At 38.9% G+C, this 14,142-nt stretch overlaps 1 protein-coding gene across 15 annotated transcripts in view; it reads left to right on the top strand.

Moving 5' to 3' along the window:
• DPYD (dihydropyrimidine dehydrogenase) overlaps window positions 1-14,142 on the top strand; it is a 612,292-nt gene that overhangs the window by 589,337 nt on the left and 8,813 nt on the right. For all 15 annotated transcript variants that reach the window (XM_065555590.1, XM_065555591.1, XM_065555592.1 and 12 more), the window contains one exon: window positions 4,945-5,088. In XM_065555590.1, the coding sequence (XP_065411662.1) occupies window positions 4,945-5,088 (144 nt within the window). The remainder of the gene's footprint in view (window positions 1-4,944; window positions 5,089-14,142) is intronic.

The raw sequence follows: 14,142 nt of genomic DNA, 5'->3' as shown, positions 1-14,142 counted from the left end.
TCTTCCGATTCTCGGTCCAGTGCGCTGTCCACTAGATCATGGTGCCTCCTCTCCATTTAGGCTACTTGCTACTTCTCCTGTCAACATTATGGCCATTTAAAATGTAAGCTACTCACTGCCTTTTATTATTAGGGAACAGGCACTTTTTCCAGTTCATAATATGCTCGATTACCTTTAGATTAAGCTATGAATACATTATAATCAAAACAAACTTATTCACCTTAAAGCTTTGCTGGCTTAAGGTTTCATTTTGATTCATTATGTTGTCAGTTCTCTATTGGCAGTGTAATGCTTTTTATATCTGGATAGAGACAGTTTTAGTGGGAGATACGGTTATCTTTAAATGAGCAGGATTTAGCTTCTCTGGTGAGAACAAATTCATCAATGATGAATTCCTACAGAAACTACTGAAACAAAAATCACAATGCTGCTAGAGACTTGTACAGTTCATCAGTTACAATGCAGCTTTTGGAAGTCTTTAGCCAGAAGTTTTTCCTTTCTTTAAAAATATACAGCATGATACTTCCAGCGCCTTGTTTTGTATGGCAGTTGCAATCTTATGGTATGAAAATAATGAACTGAGATTTTGAATACCTTCTACTGTCCTTTTTTGTCATCCTCTTTCCCCCACTGCTGATACCCGCTACAGTAGAAGTAAACTATCTACAGAGGCAGCAATATGTTCTAACTGATCTGTTAAGTCTAGTGATTGCACATGCATGAAACAATTCAAATATTCACACTGAATCTTTTTTTCTGTGCAGGTATTAATGTAAAAAATATCCTGATCTGTAGGGAGTTTAGTTATATTTTAACTTTGGAAATTTAAAAAATATCTCAAAACATATATTCAAGAAATCTTGGGAGAGATTTCAAAAGCACCCAAGGGATTTAGGAGCACAAGACCAAATAAATGTGCTTTCAATGAGACTTGTGTTCCTAAACACCTTGTGTGCTTTTCAGAATCTCCCCTCTAAGTGAAGTGACAGCGTTTAATGAAACCACCATCTTAAATATCCAGCTTTCCAGTAGCTAATTAAACAGCTCCATTTTTAGCATATCTGATACTTCAGTTCAATAAAAAATTGCATACTGCCTCACATAACATTCCAAGCCAAACTGTCTGAAATGAAAGCACTGAAAGATCAGCAGTCTTATCACCTTTCTGACTGTCTATACACTATTTGCAAGAGAAACCCTCTATAAACCCCTTCCTGAGCTATGCAGTCAGGTGTTATGTATAGTTAAAGAAATACTATTTTTACTCTCTCAGAATATTAGCAAAAGTAATCTTTTCAGATGGAAACTGTCTCTGGCTGACTGGGAAAAAAAATCAAGTTTGATAAAATTTGGTTTGACTGTTGTGAGTTACCATAGGCCCTAAACTGAAATGGTCAGTTTTTCCTTTTAATATTTAACACAGCAGCAGATACATCCCCATGGCACGAGTGAAATTAGACCCATTTCAAAATGGCCTCTATCCATTCCACCGAGCAACTATGTAAATTGAAATGTTTGAAACTTTCCATGGCAAAACTGATTTGTGCGTTTCTTTGATGAAGAAAGGCTTTTGCCTCAATAATTCACACTTCTCTAATTTGCACCCTTAATTCATCACACAAACTATGGACTTTCCACTTTTTAACAAAATTTATATTTTATATATTTATACTTCATATTTTAAAATTTATTCTCACAGGTCCTGTCTGTTAGCCTTTGGAGCTTGTCAACTCTAAAAAATATGCAAAAGTAAAAGTTCAGGATCCACAACACAAAGATTTGCTCATCATCTCCCCCCCTCCCCCAATTCCCCAAAGATTATCTGATTTTAGCAGCCCTCCATCATCAGAACAAAAATATCCATCCCTGAGCCTGCCACTTCACTAAAAACCTGACAAAATAAATTAGACTTACAACATGCCCTAAAAGTCGGCAAATTCATTCCCTAACTATACAAAGGAAGAATCAAGAGCTTTTCCCAAAAATGCTGTCTCATCAGTCCCTTTCCCTTTTAATTCATGAGGTTTTAGCTTCAGCACCACCATTGCATCAGTAGTATACAGGGGAGAGGCAGGTTCTCAGTTACACAGGTATTACATCATTTATAGAGGTCAAAACCAATGCCTTAAATTCCTTCTGGAAACTAATCAGAAGCCAGCACAAGACTGTTTCAAAAATATTTGAAGGCCAGAAATGTACTTTTCTAGCTGATACACCTTGACAATCCTGCAAGAAAAGTTTCTTTCATCATTTGCAGTACTGAGGCTATGGTATCAGCCTTGGGTCTTTTCAATTTAAAAACAGCATAAAAACATGTTCATTGCTAAGAATAGGGGATCTCTCCGTGAGCTTTGGAGCCAATTGTTTAGATGGGAAGGATGTAAACTCTCCCTTCCCCAACATTATCTATTGTCTCTTTTCTGAACAGGCCTTATTTTACTTTGGTATTTAGAATTTTGCAGTAATTAATGTTGTGCACGCAGAATTTCCCTTTTTTCCCCACAGAAATGGGCTGCAGAGCTGCTGGCTGCTACTAGGGGCCACTGGACCCGGCAGAGCCCAGCTCACAAGTAGGACACACTACTGGGGGGAACGGGGAGGAGTAGCTGGAAGGTTCCTGGCAGCTGCAGTTCCCAGCATTCCCTGAAGGAAGGAGAGGGCGGCATGCAGAAAATTCCGTGCAAGCCCGAGACCCAGCATCAGGCTGTTTCTCCCTCTGGATCCCTGGGCACTGGGGAGTAGGGGGGTGAGAGTGTCTGGGCCAGGGAGGGCCCCACACTGGGCTTAGGCGGGTAGGGAGTGTGAGTGTCTGGGCTTGGGGGGAGCAGCGGCTGGATTGTGGCGGGGACAGGGGTGTGAGTGTCTGGGCGGGGGCAGCGGGGGAGGGTGGAGGAGAGAGGCATGACTGGGCCCTGTGGTGGAGGGGGCAGAGAAACAGGAACTGGGTTGTTGTTTCTTTAACCCTCAACTCCTGGGGGGATTTTTGTGTGTGTCTGTATTGTTATCATACTTGCTGATGGGTATTTTGAAATAAATTACCAAAATAATTGAAACTGGGGTGATTATATAGTGTTATTTTGACTAATAGAATTTTCAGAATTTTTAATTTTTGGTGCAGAATTCCCACAGGAGTAAATACTAGTTCTGTTCTTACTTCTGCTTGCAGAAGTTTTTACAAGTTAATTGTGAGACATTCCTCAATCTTTTTACTCTCCATAAATGGGACTCCTGTGTTTTTGGCATCTGTAAAGAAAGGGAAATTACTTAACTATAATTCTGCTTCTTTGAAGCTACCACACATATTTTCCACACCTTCACCCATCTCCCCTCAAAGTTAGAGTTTCTGTTTTGTGGGGGCTGTCAAGCCTAAGTTTATTTCCATTCTTGAGATGATCTCCATCTCCTGAATTCTGGAGATTGCATACATGTCATTTACATAACTGGGATCTTTAAGAGGACTGTTGCTTCCAGCACACTTGAGAAATGAGAGGGTTCCAGGAGAACAGAAAATACACTTATGCCAGACTGCCAGTTAGTAGACTCAGAGTACCAAAAAACAAACAACTGAGGGAGATCCACCCTTTGTCACGGAAGGAAGCTGAAACCCCAAAAGTGGGACTCCTGTGAGGAAATAATTACTGGTGAGGAACTTTTCCATATAAATATCAGCAGAGGAATAGAATAACTATTAATATTATTTTTAATTGAAGTATTTTAAAACTATTCAGCGGATACTTCCAGAACGGTACTGCATCAGAGCCTGGAATGTTTTTTAGGAATTTATTTTAAAAAGTCATGTTGACATTGTCCCTTTAAATTTATTGTGATGACATTGTTTCCAGTTGGACATGCTTGATGTGCTGAAATTATTATAATGAATTAATGCTCACGATAACAATCTAGGATATTTATCTCCGGCTACTAATTACAGTAATATAATTGCACTTAGACTAGACTCTGAGCTGCGTTTTTTCACTCCATTTAAATGCTCTCAGATTTAAAAAAAAAAACTAGTTTTCCCAGGGCTCATTCTATTTCATAAGTAGGAACCAGGTTTTTCAGTCACTTTTAATTCACAGCAACTTACTAGGTCATGAGGATTTAGTAAGCAGTAGTTTTCCAAATCTCCACCATGTAGACAAATGACTGTGGGTGAGAGAGTCTCTAGTAATCTTTTGAAACTTGAACCAGCAGTTCTATGTTGTTAGCTGCGACAGAACATTTTGGCATTTAAAGATGTCTTCCAGCAGCAATATTTGTCTAAGCAAGCCCAGATATTAAAAGATCTAAAAGAGAGTGAGGACTTTGAATAGAGGTAGAATTATGAAATGAATAAAATTAAATCATCTTAGTGTTCACGTGGCACTTGTTAGCATTACTTCAACAGGCCCAGATAACTTTGAGGCATCATATCACAAGGATCTGTGTGTGCTTTATAAAGTCAATGGGCACATCCATGTAGCTTTAAAACTACAGTTGGTATAATAGATATCATAGTGGGTGTATTATTGAACAATGGTGGAGTTTCTTAAGCTGATCTTTATTTACTTTTATGATTACATAAAATATAATACATATCTTTCCATGTACTGTAAGAATAAAGTTGAGTTTGAATTCTTTATACAAGGTGATCAATATTTATTATGTACAATACAAATATACTATGGGAGGATAGGAGCTTGTTGAATGCTGTCTTCAATGCAGCCATTTTTTGTTAGCATGTATTATGATTTTAATATTCAAACTCTGTTATTGTTTTGAGGTCAGATCTTGAAGTTATGTCTCAGTTTTATTCATTTCTTAGTAAGAATCCCATCAACTTCAATGGGAGCCTTCCTGAATAAGAAATGAATCAATGCTCAGCAAGGCCTTGGCCCTTTGTTAATATTCATTTATGTGTTTTATAGACTTGCTAAATAGTATATTTTCTGGTTTTCAATTTAGAAACTGCCTAGTTTTGGACCTTACCTTGAGCAGCGCAAAAAGATAATAGCCGAGAACAAGATTAAACTGAAGCAGCAAACCACAACTGTTGTACTGCCTGAGAAAAAACATTTTATTCCCAAGAAGCCCATTCCAGCAGTCAAGGTAAAAGAATTAAATAAATATATTTAATAGTGATCAGCCACCAGACTGCTGATGCAAACAATTATTATTGGCTGTTGAGTTGGTTATTGTGTTTGTAAGCTTGTTATACAATGTTAAATAGAGTGTCAAGAAAAAGGCAACCAATTTTCTATGCAGGCTCTCAGAGCTTTTAAACAAAGTGGGTGGGAAAAGATTTGTGTTTTACCTGTAGAAGTGTGTGTTCTTCTCCCTAATGACACTTGTCAAATTCAGCAGGCATCTGGGCAGAACAATAAAGGTGCATGTGGGGAGAAGATGGTATTTTGAATAATAAATGTAAGGTGAAAATGTTCAAAAGTCTCCATTAATTCTCGATGCATCCATTTTTGGCTGCTCAATTTGAGGCACCTAGATCTTGATATTTAGAGGTGCTAAGTGCTCACATCTCTCACTGATTTCAATAGAAATAGCAGGTGCTCAGCATGTGTGAAAATCAGGACCTAGGTTTTCAAGTTGGATACCTAAAACTTGAAAATTTTGGCCCAAGTGATTTCTCTGATTTCTCCTAAGTCACAGAGTGACTCAGTGATAGAGTCAAAATAAAGCCTCAACTCTCAGGTCTCATATATCACAACCTAATGTTCATTCCTATATACCCAAGCTCTCCCTGTTCCTTCCCCATCATAATAATGACACAGTAGCCAATAATTCCAGTAGGGAAATTATAGATGATAAGTGTTCTAAGGCCACTTCATATTACACTCAGACAGACCCAAGGGCTAAAAAGAAAAAAAAAATCTATCTCGATCAGTTCAAATAAGTGCATCCTCCTTCTGTGATACAAAATGAAAATGACTTCTGCTAACCCTTCTGATCACATAGAAGAATTTCAGTCAATCAAAGACAAAGGCGAAATACCATGTGACTTTCATCATGTGACCTCGTCACTGTGAACTAACCCAACAAATGACGCTTGAACTTGAAATACAACACAAACGGTAATTTAATAAAATTTACAGCTAAGCAGAGAGAGGGAAAAGCTTTTGCAGAAAGTTTGCAAATACACAATGTTCAGAGTTTGCCAACACAGATAGAAGTCAAAACTAGGATAATTTTGAGCATTTGTGCAGCTTGTGTCAAACAGGTTGCACTGCTCTATTGACCTCCACTTCTTTTTTGGTTTCATTTTTTTGGTGTACATCATGCTGATAGTGCAATCAATTTTTATTCTAAGGGGCTGATCTTCTTTCCCTTATGTATATGAAAAGTCCCAAAGAATAAAGAGAACTTTAAAAAAAAAAAAAAAAGGAAAAAAAGGTTAAAGACTGTTTGACCCTCAGAGGTTTTACAGTTTAATTCTGTTTGTAGGGAAAGTACTGATGCAATAAAGAAAAAAAAAACTGCATTTTCAATGAGACAACTTCTACTACAGATAAACCTAAAACTCACCAGAAGTAAATAAACCACATGGGATAAAAGGAAGTTTAGTAGGAGAGAAAGAACAGACATAAAAAGAGACAGGGAAAAGAACAAAGAGGGAAACGTTTGGATGTGTGAACAAAAATCTGAGGAAGAAATAGAAAGACAAACTCAGTAATTAGCAATAAAAAACAGAAGATAACTGTAGGACCAGGAAGTAGGTTGAAAGGATTGTACTGCAGAAAAGGTCCAGAGCTACTGTCCTTAGTTAGGTAAAACTCCCACTGAAGGTAAGACTTAGAGTCTGTCCTCCTTTAAAAACTATGTTTATACTGGCCAGACCTAACAAGATTAATTGTTTCTACATGCTCACATACATGTTTCCTCTCCAGCCACCCATCTGTTTATTTAGCATGTCCCTTCTTTCTGCTACTAGCCTCTCCATATAGATTACCCCGTCCACTAATTTAAATTCTCTGACAGATTTATTTATTCTCTCAACTAGCACAGACCATTATGCCCCACAAACCTACATCATTCTTGTTTGAACTAGTTTTCAACCATACATTCAATTTCTTCATCTACCATCTCTGCCTCATCATGAGCACACAACTATTAGTATTTCAGGGGAAACTATACATGATGTTATGATTTTTGCTTCATAGTGATTTCTGATTCTTCAAACATGGTTTACAGGATGTTGAGTCTATATCTCCACATATTTGTTCCAACAAAGATCAAAGCAGTGACTTCTCTGCATCTCCTCTCATGCTGTTGTCCATGATGACCCCCATCCCTACTATAACACCTGAAAAAGGCATCTCAGTTCATCTCACAATCTAAGCAAGTTTGAGTTAGATCAATAAGTGGATAGGAGGCCCACTGTCTGCACCCAGGGTGCTGCAGGCAGCCATATATGATTCAGTAATGATATTCTTTCCTTTCTTCTGGTATTGAACCAGTGCTCCAGAATCGTGTTCAGACACTGTGCTGCTGTGACTAAAAAATGAATGTGGTCATTAAAAAATCCCATGTAAAAGTACTGGTGTTATTTTCTCATTTCTTGGCCAAAATTCTAATATGGAATATTTACAATTTGCCAAATTCCCCTTTTTGCACCCACATAGAATATCAGGGTTGGAAGGGACCTCAGGAGGTCATCTAGTCCAACCCCCTGCTCAAACCAGGACCAATTCCCCAGACAGATTTTTGCCCCAGGTCCCTAAATGGCCCCCCTCAAGGATTGAACACACAATCCTGTGTTTAGCAAGCCAATGCTCTAACCACTGAGCTATCCCCCTAGTTTAAATTTGATGTGATATTCATCTCCTGACTCAAAACATTGTGCAGTGTGGTTATGTGCTTAACAGCACCCAGAGATGGCTGTATTATATTAGTGGATGAAGTGATTCCTACATACCTACACAGAGAGAGAAAATGAGGGCCAAAAAAATAGGCATACTGGATCAGACCAGTGGTTCATCTAGTCCAGTATCCTGTCTTCAACAGTGACTGGTCCAAATGCTTCAAAGGAAGATGCAAGAAAAACCATAATGGACTATTATGGAACAAACTGCCAAGTGAAGTTTCTTTCTAACCCTTCCTTATCAGATCTATGCCCTAAAGAATGATGATTTATCTCCCTTCTTAAACAAATGTAACTCTGGATGTTCTCATTATCTATCTTATGTCTAATCCTTTTCTGAATCCTACAAAAGCACTGATGTCAATAATATCTTGTTGCAATGAGTTCCAGAGGTAAATTGTGCATTTAAAACGTATTTGATCGATTTTCTATTTTGTTCTCTTTCGATGTCATTGATTGTCCATGTACACAGTTTGGCTGATTTATACATTTCATTATTTTGTACATCTCTTTCATTGCTCCTCCTTTTTCCATGGCCATAATGCCTTTCATTTTCTGTTTCTGAATCTACTCTGTTTTTAACATAACTTTTTAAAGATAGGATTACTGGAACTAAACAGGTTGTTCTAGGGCTTTGGATACTATTGATTTCTACAGTGGTATAATTGTAATATTGGTTATGTTTTCTTCTTTTCTATTCTCTATGTATCCTAACATTTTGCTCTTTTTTTGAGCACCATGACATACTGAACAGAGGTTTTCATTAAGCTGTCTACATTGATGCCCAACTCATTTTCCTGAGTGGCTTTAGTTAAGTTATATCATCTCAAATGGCATAAGTAGTTCAGAGTATTCCTTCTGATGTGCATTATTAGCTTTTGCCAACATTGAATGTCACCTGCCATCATGATGCCCATTCACCTCGTTTTGTAAAGTAAATCTGAAGTCTTTCAGGGCTTCTGTAATATTGTCTAATCTAAAAGCAATGCAAATTTTGCCAACTCAGTGTTCATCCTCTTTTCCAGAGCACTGCTAAACATATTAAACACCACCAGTCCTTTTATCTTTTTGAAAATTGATCATTTTATTCCCACTCTTTATTTTCTGCCTTTTAGCAAGATTCTAAGCCATCTCCAGGACTCTGTATTTTCCATAATATTATCTAAAACAGACTTTCTGAAAGTCCAAATAAAAATTGCCGAGTACTTCTCCTTTATTCACTACTTTTGTTGGCATACTCAAGGAATTCTAATAGATTCAAGAAGCACAATTTTCCTTTAGCAAACCATATTGTCTTATGTCCATCATATCATTCTAAGTTGTTGGCTTTTTTGTTTGTTTGTTTTAATTCTATATCTAGTTAACATATCAATCAGTTGACTTGCTTTACCAAAGTAAAACTTACAGGTTTGTAAATCACAGAGCAGTCCTTTTTGAAAAGACAGATGCAACATTTGCTATCTTTCAGTCTATTGGCTGATTTTCATAAGATTGCATATTTTTGTTAGCATCTCAGCCACTTCTCAAGCTCACCCATCAGAACTCTCAGGTATAGCCTTGAGGTCCTAGTGTCCAGTTCCTCTTTCATTTATCAGTTTGTTCCAGCTTCTCTTTTTATACCTCTGTCTCTGACGACAATTCACTTTCATTATCAAAAGGAGTAGGTATCTCCCCAGCATCTTCTGTGGAGAAGACCAATGCAAATCATTTAGCTTCTCAGCAATGTACTTATTCTCTTTAATTACTCCCTAATAGCGGGACTCCCCTGGAGTCACTGTTCTTTTTACAATCTATGGATGTATAGGTTGTAAAGCACTCAAATACTATAATCATGAGAACTATACAAATGTCTAAACAGAAATAAATAAATTATTTGGGATCCCTCAGGATAAACATTGCTATATAAACATAAGAATGCATTATGCATATAGTTATTGCTTGATGTTGAATCGTTTTCTTCAGTGTTTACTTCATCATCACCATCATGCTCTCATGGATTTGAGAACCTGTTTAGCCTTTTCATAGAATAGGCTTTATTTTTCTCTGATACTAATTTAGCGCCCATCAGTCTTCCACATTATATACTCCAGACTTTTACTCTGTGTCCCCCTACTCTCTGTTGCTGTTGACTTGTGAGTGCTCAAAGAATCTAGCTGATGAACCTTTCATTCACTTGTGTAATATGCCAAAATGGCTATTTAGATCTGAAAATAAACAATAAGACCACAGACGTACATGATCTCTTTGGATTTCATCTAGGAGACATAATACTAGTATTGTGCACTGTGCTGTAATAAAAGGATTCCTTTTAATGTATGTCCCTCATCTCTTGGACACATTGTGTTTTACTAGGGTTACCATTCGTCCGGATTTACCCGGACATGTCCTCCTTTTGTGTGCTAAAAATAGCGTCCGGGGGGAATTTGTAAAGCACTCACAATGTCCGGGATTAGCAGAGCGAGTGGCTGGGAGGGCTGCAGGGAAGTCCCGGGCTGGACTCAGGAGCAGCTGTAGAGGAGCCGGATCCGCCCTGCATTCTGAGCCAGCAGCTCCCTTGCAGCCCAGTCCAGCAGCACTGTGCAGGGCCAGACCGGGTTTTGTTGTGCAGGGCCAGGGACCAGGTTTTGTTGTGCTGGGGAGCTCAGCCACGTGTCCGGCTCGGCTGCACAGAGCCCAACACTCTGTTCTGAGCAGCAGGGTAAGGAGGTCAGGGGGCAGGAAGGTTCTGGAGGTGGAGGTCAAGAAACGGGGGGGGGCTTTTTGGGGGGAGTGGAGAAAGTTTTGGGCAGTCAGGGTACAGGTAGGGGGTAGGGTCCTGGGGGGCAGTTGGGGGGGGTCTTAGGAGGGGGCAGTTAGGGGACAAGGAACAGGGAGTCTTAGGTAGGGGGTGGGGTTCTGGAGGGCAGTTAGGAGCAGGGGTCCCAGGAGGGGGCAGTCAGGGGACAAGGAGCAGGGGGGGAGTGTTTGGGAGTTCTGGGGGGGGCTGTCAGGTGGCAGGGGTGGGGAGATGGATCGGAGCAGTCAGGGGACAGGGAGCAGAGGGGTTTAGATGGGTTGGGAGTTCTGGGGGGGGGCTGTCAGGGGGTGGGGAGTGGTTGGATGGGGCGTGGGAGTCCCAGGGGTCTGTCTGGGGGTGGGGGTGTGGATAAGGGTTGGGGCAGTCAGGGGACAAGAGGCAAGGAGGCTTAGATAGGGAGTGGAGTCCTGGGGGGCAGTTAGGGGCAGGGGTCCCAGGAGGGGGCAGTCAGGGGACAAGGAACGGGGGGAGGGTTGGGGGTTCTGGGGGGGCGGGAAGTGGGAGGGGCAGGGGCGGGGCTAGGGCGGGGCTCCTCCCGTCCTCTTTTTTGCTTGCTGAAATATGGTAACCCTAGTTTTACAATGTTATCTGTGTGAAACAAGCTACAGAAAGAGACAGCAAACCCAACAGTAAACCAAGCATGAACTGTGAATTTTATTTTAAAATACAGCTTTGCTAATATGGTTAATGAAAAGCTAATACCATAAAATACTTTACAAGTTACCATTTAAAATGCAGTTACAGTAATAAAAGTCACTGTGTAAAACCAACGCCATCTTACTCAACAGAACTGCTCCTTGTGTGTATTCAAAATCATATCTATTTACTTTCATGACAAAATGAGTTTTAACTTTTTTTTACTCGTTAGCACCAGTAAGTCAATAGTTAATGGATTCTACTCTGATTCACTTCTAAGCCACAGAATTGCTAATTAATTGCAGTTGCCGGACCAAATTCTGCTCTCAGTTATACCTGTGCATCCCTACTGATGAGAACAGAGCTGCACAGGTAAAACTGAGGGAAGAATTCAAAACCAGTGGGATTGCATATAGGTATAATTAAGGACAGAATTTAGTTTGCAGGATTTTATTGCTGATGGTAATGCACAAGCAAGAAAGAACACAGCTTGACTTTCAGAACCTGCCTTGTGTTTTCAGGGCTGGTAATTATCAAAAACATCATCATACTGTAAACTGTGAAAATTTAATCTGGAGGCCATTGAGAGACAATAAACATGGAACCCCTTGATGCCATTTTAGAGAATAATTTTTTTGGTGTGTAACTGCACTTTAAACAAAAAAGCCAGCTATTTTTTGCTGTACTGTTTTTTTCCAAACATTTACTTTTTGATCCAAGCAAGAAGCTCTGAGGTATTTTGAGACATTGCACCTGTAAAACATCATGTAAGTACTATCAGTGTTTCCTTACTCATCTAAATATACATGACACTTTACCATTAAATAAAGACAAAGATCGTGCTCTAAAGATGGCATTAATAAAAAAAAGAACCATCCAACAGTATAAAAAATCATTTTCACAATATTTTGGAGCCACAGCAATGACTCTTTACAGTTTGTAATATGTATATGTTTGACACAGCGTATTGTGGTAAACATTTCCTCCTCCATATTTGAGATGCTAAATTCCCACACAGGTGTATTCATGTGTGCTGTAAGAAGCAGCATGGGAGTTTGCTAAAAGTTCAAAAACTTAGCACAACACACACCATTTTTTAATTGTCATCTCTGGAGAAGATTCCTTAAGCTTAATTTATTCCATATACTTATGGGAATGCCTAGTGTTCCTAAGACTCTCCATTCATAGAGTTTAAGGCCAGAAGAGACCATTATGATAATCTAATCTGACCTGCTGCATAACACAGCCCATAAAATTACACAAAGTAGTTCTTGCATCAAGTCCATAAATGATTCTTGAACTAGAGCATAGCTTTCAGATAGATATCCAATCTTGATTTAAAGACTTCCCGTGTTAGAAGAATCCACCACATCCCTAGGTAAATTGGTCCAGGTTAATTATGCACACTGTAAAAAATGTGCACCCTATTTCTAGTTTGAATTTGTCTAGTTTCAGCTTCCAGCCACTGAATCTTGCTATACCTTTGTCTGCTAGAGCCTTCTACTAGCAGAAATCTCCCTATGCAGATACTTAAAGACCATGAGTAGTCAATGGAAAGCTGCATCACTTATATGATACACTGGTTTTATATAATTTCAGCAAACTCTAAAATGAAGATGTAAACTTCAGTATACACCATGTGGATTCATGACACACAATGGAGGATTTTGCATCTATTAGTCAATGAAGAGATCACATAGTATCTAATATTGCGATAGACCAATTGATGACACTAAGACATATATTTTAAACTGTGACAGGTATAATACAAACAAGTGCATATGTACTCATTAGCAAGCATGGATCTGAATTTTGCAATCAGATTCCTTGGTCTCTGCAAGATTCCAAAACTGAATTCAGTAGCAACCTGGAAAATGCAATCCACATTCTTTTTTCTAAGTTAAATATGAAAATTAATTTCTATTCATATTTATTGCTATCTTCAAATATTCAGTGTGCCATATTTTTATGCTGAAAAGGCACTAATATCCTGTAATTGTTGTCAAGTGGGAGCTGAAGGTCTCAACTGTTGGCAAAGAACAGTTGAAGCACTTAAGCAGGCGTTGAGGTGTTGTTACAGACAAGGCAGTTGAGTAATTTGGCACTGGGAAAGAGATGCATCTGCACTTTCCTTTTCCTTCTGTGTGCAGATATGGTGGTTGACTTAGCAACCATTGACAGAAACTTCCCTCCCCCATGCCTTCACACAGATTCTGCTACTGCATTACATAGTGATGGCTAGGTGCATTAGCTGAAAATGTCACCTCATACTATATAATAATACTGTCATTTAAATTATCATTGTTAAGTCTCAGAGTTCAGGCAAGCTTCTGGAGATGAATGGGAGCCATTCACACCCCTCAAGCTCTATGCAGGCTCAGGAAGACCAGGCAGCATCAGTTTACATTTAATTCACATTTTGAAGCTTTCCTTTGCAGTCATAACAGCTAAGATTATATTTATCTTGTTTTGAAAGGTAGCATTAGGATGATCTGGGAGTGCTTAGCATCTCTGAAAATGAGGTCATTCCAAATAATAATAAACCCCCTTAGTTTCTGAATCCCATCCTGCAGCAATTTGTGGTTTCTGAAATTTTAGAAAATAAGGCTTTGGATATGGTTAATTTAATAAGTAATACAAATATAAATAATATACATGTACATATTTCACAATGGATCCCGTTTTTGAGAGATTACAATAGGATGGAACAGGAAATTGGTTATTCAAAAACTTGATGCAAGGTACATTGATCAAATACCTTGTATTCCTGGATAATAAGTATTTTTGCATGTTCCATGGAAGAGTACAAGAGGAAAAAGTGAGGAATTTTGCATCAGGTATTTTGATCATGCAGGTG

The sequence above is a fragment of the Chrysemys picta genome, chromosome 8 (assembly GCF_011386835.1).
Source record: "Chrysemys picta bellii isolate R12L10 chromosome 8, ASM1138683v2, whole genome shotgun sequence".
Taxonomy (NCBI): Eukaryota; Metazoa; Chordata; order Testudines; family Emydidae; genus Chrysemys; species Chrysemys picta.
The sequence above is the reverse complement of the archived record's forward strand: the minus strand, read 5'-3'. Positions and strand labels throughout refer to the sequence as shown.